Genomic DNA, 7,398 nt, shown 5'->3' with positions numbered 1-7,398 from the left:
AGCCGAGGCCCCGTCTCCCTCCAGGGCCCCACCCTTCCACCCCCCAGGCCCCATGCCCTCCGTGGGCCCCATGCCCTCCGTGGGCCCCATGCCCCCCACACGCCCCGGGCCTCCAGCCACAGCCAACCACTTAGGCCTGTCTGTTCCCGGCCTGGTGTCTGTGCCCCCCCGGCTCCTGCCTGGCCCTGAGAACCACCGGGCAGGCTCAAACGACGAGCCCGTCCTCGCCCCCAGCAGCACCCCTCCCCCGGCCGTGCCCGCAGATGAAACTTTCGGCGGCCGAGTGCCAAGACCGGCCNGCTGTGTGCGCGGCGGGCCCCGTGTCCTTGTCCTCGAGCAGAGTTTGTGGCCGCGCGCGCGCCTGCACACCTGCCCCCTTGCTGTGAAAGGCTGAGGGACGTGGCAGAACTTGGAGAAGTTGGGGGGGGGCCCTGGTCCGTGGCCCCTGCGAGGTTTGAACCTTGAGGGACTGGTCCCTCCCGTGGCCGTGTCCACCCCCCGTAGGGGTTTCCTCCCCCCTCTGGGACACGTGTCCCAGCCAGTATCCGGTCCCCTGAAACCTCAGGCCTTGTCGGGCCACGTGCGGGGGCCCAGGGCCGCGGGTGCGGGTGCGGGGGCCCTGTGGTGCTTCCGGACGCCTGTGGAAACCGAGCTTTACGTGCCTTGAAAGTGCAGGAAGGGGCCTCGGGGTCTTTTTCCCAAAGGTGTGGCTCCTGAAGGGCCTCTTGGACACTTGAACGAATTTCTGGAAACTTACTTGGGTTTAAAAACAGTTCCCCCCCAGCTTGTTACCTTGAAAATTTTCAAACGTGCAGAGAAGTCTGTGATCTTTGTGTGGACTCCCCGGTTGGCCATGCTGTTCCGTGTCCCGTTATTTCTGTGGCTCTTGTTTTCCTTATTTAAGTCCAAGTTCGTTAACATACAGTGTCTTAATGATTTCAGGAATAGAACTTAGTGATTCATCGCTTACAGATACATGCCAATGAGCTTACAGTGCTCATGCCAACGGGTGCCCTTAATCATCGCCCATGCACACCCCCCCCCCACTGCCATCAAGCCTCGTTCACTGGATTTGAGAGTCTCGTATGGTTTGTCTCCGTTTTCCCCTCCCTTCCCCTGTGTTCATCTGTTGAGTTTCTCAGATTCCACACATGACTGAAGTCCTATGATCCGTGTCTTTTACTTGCCTTAGCAGAATACACTCCAGTTCCATCCACGTTGTTACAGTGGCAAGATTTCCTGCTTTTTCCTGGCCGAGTCGTACCCCAGTGCGTGCGTGTGTGTGTGTGTGTGCGCGTGTGTGTGTGTATAAACCACACCTTCATCCAGTCAGTAGCTGATGGACATTTGGGCTCTTTCCGTACTCTGTCGTGGACAGCGCTGCTGTAAACTTTGGGGTGCATGGGCCCCTTCGAGTGAGCGCTCCTGCGTCCTCTGGGTTCGCACCTCGTCGTCGTCTAGCTCTGTCTTCACATGCAGGCACGCGCACTTGTACACGCACGTGCGTGTCTGCCCGGAATCCGCGCTTTCCTACCTGTACACGTCCGTTGCGGACCCGGCCCTTCACCTCTAAGTTCCTCAACATTCTCCCTCTCGAGATGAAGGACGTTCTTCTGTGCAGTCACAGTACCACTACCCAACCTAAGGAGAGAAAGTCGGTGTTAGTGTATATGGTCTGTGATACTCAGATTTCCCTGCTTAGTCTGGAAACGTGTTTTGTAGTTTGTGCTTTTTCTTTGTTGTATTTGTGGTTTCAAGTTCAAGAGGTTTTTAGGCAGAGAGGGCCCCTTGAGGCCTCAGGACCACTGGAAGGGTGGAGGTGCGGGAGTCCTGCGATGGTGATTTTTCACCAATAGGAAGAACCTGAATTCTGGAACCGGCAGATGGGTGGCGTTGACCCTGAGGCTGGCACAGCTTTCTGATTTAAATTGTGTTCTCAGTAGATAATCCGATCATGTGGCGAAGAACTGAGCAGGTGCGGTTTTGTTGAANGCGGCTACTGCGTGCGCGCTCCCCGCGGCCGTGTGCGTGTTCCCTGCAGCCGTGTGCGTGTTCCCGCCGCTACTGCGTGCGCGCTCCCCGCGGCCTTGTGCGTGTTGCCGCCGCTACTGCGTGCGCGTTCCTTGCCGCAGCCGCGCGCACAAGCACACGTGTGCAAGCCTCCCTTTAATCTGCGCACGAGGGTGGCGCGTTATCACTTAGCATAAATCAGTTTTGCTAAGCGCCGCCGGGACTTCCTCATCGAACGCGGAGCGCCAGGCACGTGGTGGGCAGTGCGCTCTCCTTGCCACGTGCTTTGGACGTGGTTCTAGACGACAGGAGGCTCTAGAGGGAGTGCGGCGGGTGGGGAGCGACCGCGGGCCTCCCCCGGGCCCCCCGTGGCTGTCCCTGTGTGACAGGGACACGGCGATGTTGGCACAGCTGGGGGCACGCACGCGAGCAGGGAACAAAGCGGCCCCCGCCTCGGCGGGGGAGGGGTTATGTGCCCGGTGCGCGTGCGGGGCGGCCGGTGAAGGGCGTGTGTCCGGCGGGGGGGCACAGGTGTGAGGGGGTGTGTGCCCAAACATTCAGCCGCTAAACGTGGAAGGACTTACGGAGGGCGCGCCCCCACCCGCCGTGTGCTGCGTCTGCGGGCGCAGGCCGGGCTGGAGGCTGGAGGGTCCTGCCGAGAAGGCGGTGGTCAGCGAGGACCCGAAGGGGCGGGCGCGGGGCTCTGCCGGGGCTGGGGAGGGGCTGGGGAGGGGCCGCTGAGGGCGGAGGGCACAGCGGGTGGGCGGTCCTGGCCCTGCAGCTGGAGCGTTCTCGGGGTGTCGAAGGAACGCAGGGGGGCCGCAGGGGGCCCGCAGGGGCCGAGAGAGCCGGGGGCAGGGGCGGCCTGGTGGGGTTTCTGTTTCAGCAGGACCCGCGCGTTCTGGGGAAGCAGACGCAGGGGTGGGGCGGGCTGGGAGCGGGGCCCCGCCCGGAGGCGGAGCCGGTGCACGGGCCGTAGGTTTCCGGTTAGTGCCTGAAGGAGGAGCCGCGCGTGCAGGTGGCGCGGCGGCTGTTCCCGCAGAGCCTCCGGGTGCGCCCTCCCTCCCGGCTGCCTGGGGCCCCGGCCGCCGTGTCAGTACCCGGCGGGACGCGTAGGCCCCTGGCTTCTGCTGCCACAGAGCANCTCTGTGCTGACAGCTCAGAGCCTGGAGCCTGCTTCAGATTCTCTGTCTCCCTCTCTCTCTCAGCCCCTTCCTTGCTTGCTCTTTCTCTCTGTTTCTCTTAAAAATAAAACATTAAAACATTTTAATTAAAAAAGCCCATCACCTTTCTGAGACTTGCTATTTTTCCCAGCATTAAAAAAAATCTTTTTTTAAAATTTTTTTTTTTATTTTTGAGAGAGAGGAAGAGACAGCGTGAGCAGGGGAGGGGCAGAGAGAGAGGGAGACACAGAATCCGAAGGAGGCTCCAGGCTCTGAGCTGTCAGCACAGAGCCGGACGTGGGGCTCGAACTCAGAGGCTGTGAGATCATGACTTGAGCCGAAGTCGGTCACTTAACGCACTGAGCCCCCCGGGCGCCCCCAGCCCTCGTCCTGATTGTAACCGTCCGCTTTCTCAGGCAAAGTGTGGAGTGGATGAAGGTATCGTTTGGGGGAGGAATATTGGCAGGTGCCAAACGGGTGAGTTGATTGTATGCACCGTGTGCCGTGTCTGAGGCGGGCTGTAGGGATCTCAACACAACCCCGCTACATGGCCCACCCTTGAGCTGTACTCTGCTCTTGACCATGGGGGGAGAGATGCACAGCCAGGGCCGCTCCTGATCTTCTCGGGCTCTCCCTCCCTGTGCTCAGGACCGTGGATTAGACACACCGGAGCGTGCTTCGACTCACCTGAGTCTTTTTTTAGGTTTACTTATTTATATTTGAGAGAGAGAGAGAGAGAGAGAAAGCATGAGTCAGGGATGGGCAGGGAGAGATGGAGAGAGAGAATCCCAGGCAGGCTCTGCACTGTTAGCCCTGAACCCCATGCAGGGCTCAAACCCACAAAGTGGGTCAAACCCCCCCCCCCAACCTGAGTCTTGTCTGGACTCACGTGGGAAACAAGTTGCCGGAAGCCCCAGGGTGAAGCTTTTCCAGGGGCGCCTGGGTGGTTCAGTCGGTTAAGCGTCCACCTCCGGCTCAGGTCATGATCTCGCAGTTTGTGGGTTCGAGCCCCGCGTCGGGCTCTGTGCTGACAGCTCAGAGCCTGGAGCTGCTTCGGATTCTGTGTCTCCCTCTCTCTCTGCCTCTCCCCTGCTCACGCTCTCTCTCTCAAAAATGAATAATCATTAAAAAAAAAATGCTCCTGGACACACAGGTGCCATTTCTGTCCTCACAGACACTTCAGGTGATGACATTTGTCACAAATCCCAGTGAATGTGTGACCTGACCTACCCTTGTTCTCCAGGGCCCTCTTTCTGTGAACATAATCTGGCTTCAATTAGAACATTTACAGCATTTTGCTTTTCAGAATTTTTCATCTTAGATTCTTGGGACTGAGGTCACCATGGGCCCAAAATCCCACAGCCATTCTTCCTATTAAATCCACACCCTGTATTGAGTCCAAAGTGAACTCGCCCAAAGGAAGCGCCTAATTCCTTGTAAGCTGTTTTCAAGACTATCATTTTTCAGATGATGCCATCATCACTTAGAATTTCACTGAAAAAAAAAAAGCCACAAAAACCGTTCCGGTTGCNGCAAAACAAACCCTGTATCTCTGTTTCCAAATCCCTGGTGCAGCCTCGCAGCAAAACAAACCCTGTATCTCTGTTTCCAAATCCCTGGTGCAGCCTTGCAGCAGCTTTTTCAAAATACATTGTCGCCAAGCCGAAGCTTGTATGGGCATTTCCAAGTGACGGAGGCCCCAATAACTTCACCCGAGGGCATCTGCCGAGTGAGTCGGCGTCACCGGTCGCTGTTGGTCCTGGTGGTTGGGGTTATGCCCCGACCGTGACCGATTTTATGTATATGACATACACGCACATCATACCCGGCACAGAGAGCCAGACACAAAAGAAATTAAGCCCTTAAATTCTCTATATTGAGCTTTTTTTTTTTAATGTTTTATTTATTTCTAGGAGAGAGAGAGAGAGAGACAGCGTGAGCAGGGGAGGGTCAGAGAGAGAGGGAGTCACAGACCGAAATATGCTCCAGGCTCTGAGCTGGCAGTCAGCACAGAGCCCGACGCGGGGCTCGAACCCACGAACCGTGAGATCATGACCTAAGCGAAAGTCGGACGCTTAACCGACTAAGCCACCCAGGTGCCCCTATATTGAGCTCTTTAAAAAAAAATTTTTTTTTTGAACATTTATTCATTTTTGAGAGAGAGACAGAGCGTGAGCAGGGGAGGGGCAGAGAGAGAGGGAGACACAGAATCGGAAGCAGCTCCAGGCTCTGAGCTGTCAGCACAGAGCCCGACGTGGGGCTCGAACCTACAGGCTGTGAGATCATGCATGACCTGAGCTGAAGTCGGACACGCAACTGACTGAGCCACCCAGGCGCCCCTGAGCTCTTTCATTTTAAGACCCGATTCGGAAGACAGAACCGACACACAAGTCTGCCCACTTGCTGCGTTCTTTCCTTGTGGCGTTTAACGTCTCAGCCGATTTCTGTGAATGTAAAAAGGACCGATGCTTATAGATCTGTCCGATCGGCCAACTGCCCGTTTTTAATTTCACACAATTCAAGCGTTTTCTACGAGGCATTTCTCTTTGCTAACCATCTCCCGGCCTCTACTCCTGCACAAAACGCTTGGGCTTGACAAAGAACTCTGGAGTCCCCGGTCCTGGCGCGGCGGCTGGCCCCCCGGGTTAGGGCTGTGGGCCGGGGCGTGTACGTGTGGCTGTGGTTCAGAGAGCAGGGCTGGCCACGTAGCAAGGTACCAGGAAGGCCCGTGGCACCTGGCCGAGGCTTGGAAGGGACGGAGCATCACTCCCACGGCATTCTTGTGGCCGAGGCCCGCACAATGGTCCCCTGGGTCACACAGCAACGGGTCCCTGACCCCACTCTTCATCGGAAGGATTATCGGTAATTGTAGAAGAACATGAGTCGGCCAGGTCCACCCCCTGCCGACCAGAGGTCCCACCCCTTCCTCGTTCCCTCCGAGAGGCCCATCCCATTCTGGCCTCAGCTTAAAGTCCAAGGTCTCTTCCAGGTGGGGATGGTCTTGGGTGGGGCTAAGACCCACCTGTTAGGGCTTGGTCCTCCCAGCCGAGAGCTCGCCGTGGCCTTTGGCTTTTCCCTTTGGGGTCTTTGTGCCTTCTTCTAGGTCACCGTGCCTTTTCCATGAATGGGAAGCCCGGGTCTGTAGGTGAGCGGGTTTCTTAGCCCGATTCTTGCCTGTGCAAGTTTGCGGATCCAGTTTTCTGATTTCTGTTTGCACTGTTTTTGTCCTTTTCGGTTCAAGCTCATACGCTTAAAAAACAAACAAAAAGCCATGTGGGTGTCATGTGTCCATTAAAATCCAACCTAGTAGACAAAGTCCGTATGTAATAACAGACCTCTTCGCGATAACCCATCCGTTAGCTTGCATTCTTGCCCTGAAGATTCTTAAAAGCTCTATAATCTTAACCAGAGAAATTTTGGGGCGCCCGGTGGCCCAGTCGGTTAATTGCCCGACTTAGGTCAGGTCATGTTCGTGCAGCTCACAAGTTCCAGCCCGGCGTCGGGCTCTGTGCTGACAGCTCGGAGCCTGGAGTCGGCTTCAGATTCTTTGTCTCCCTCTCGCTCTCCCCTCCCCTGCTCACGCTCCGTCTCCGTCTCTCTCAAAATTAAAAAAAACACTTAAAAATTAAAAAAAAAGAAACCCCAAATATGGAGTGTCATCCCAGCTACCCCTCACTTCTTCCCTTCCCCTCAAGCCCTGGAACCCAGGGGCAGCCCGGTTCTGGACACTGCACGGAAAGGGAAGCGCACAGTCAACATTCCTTTCCGACCCGTTTCATTGAGCTGGCATGACGTGTGCTTCACACGTGCCGCCCGACACGGCCTGTCCTAACCTCCTGCACCCCAACTCCGACCAGGATCCGAATGCCCCTGAGACCTGAGGGGTCTGCGAAGCGACGGCGGCCTTGCGGGCGGGGAGCGGGGACCGGGCCCTGAGCCGGGACGCGTCACCTGGGCCGGGCGCCCTGCTTACTTGGCTCTTTCACATCGGCTCTGACCTGACAGGCTGACCTGACCTCGGGAAGGGCCTGTGCAGCAGGGAGGAGCCGCCAAAAAAGCAGCTTTGTGGCCGAAGCGCTGAGGGAAGGGCCCCCACGGGCTCCAGGGAGTGGAGGGAAGCACCCCTTTAAAAAATGTTTCCTTTTCTCTCGTGGTTTTGGCGCAGGGTGACTGGAGCCACACAGCACCGGCCCCTGACAACAGCTCTCTGGCCGGAGGAGCTGGG

The 7,398-nt window shown here is 57.2% G+C and overlaps 1 protein-coding gene across 1 annotated transcript in view; it reads left to right on the top strand.

Moving 5' to 3' along the window:
• Window positions 1-394, top strand: part of PELP1 (proline, glutamate and leucine rich protein 1) — a 23,384-nt gene extending 22,990 nt beyond the window's left edge. Inside the window, exon 17 of the mRNA XM_077746760.1 lies at window positions 48-394. Within this exon, the coding sequence (XP_077602886.1) occupies window positions 48-394 (347 nt within the window). The remainder of the gene's footprint in view (window positions 1-47) is intronic.
• Window positions 395-7,398: the final 7,004 nt, after the last annotated feature.

Source organism: Crocuta crocuta, unplaced genomic scaffold (assembly GCF_008692635.1).
Source record: "Crocuta crocuta isolate KB4526 unplaced genomic scaffold, BGI_CrCroc_1.0 scaffold139, whole genome shotgun sequence".
Classification (NCBI taxonomy): domain Eukaryota; kingdom Metazoa; phylum Chordata; class Mammalia; order Carnivora; family Hyaenidae; genus Crocuta; species Crocuta crocuta.
Note: the sequence above shows the minus strand (reverse complement) of the source record. Positions and strands in the feature narration are given on the sequence as shown.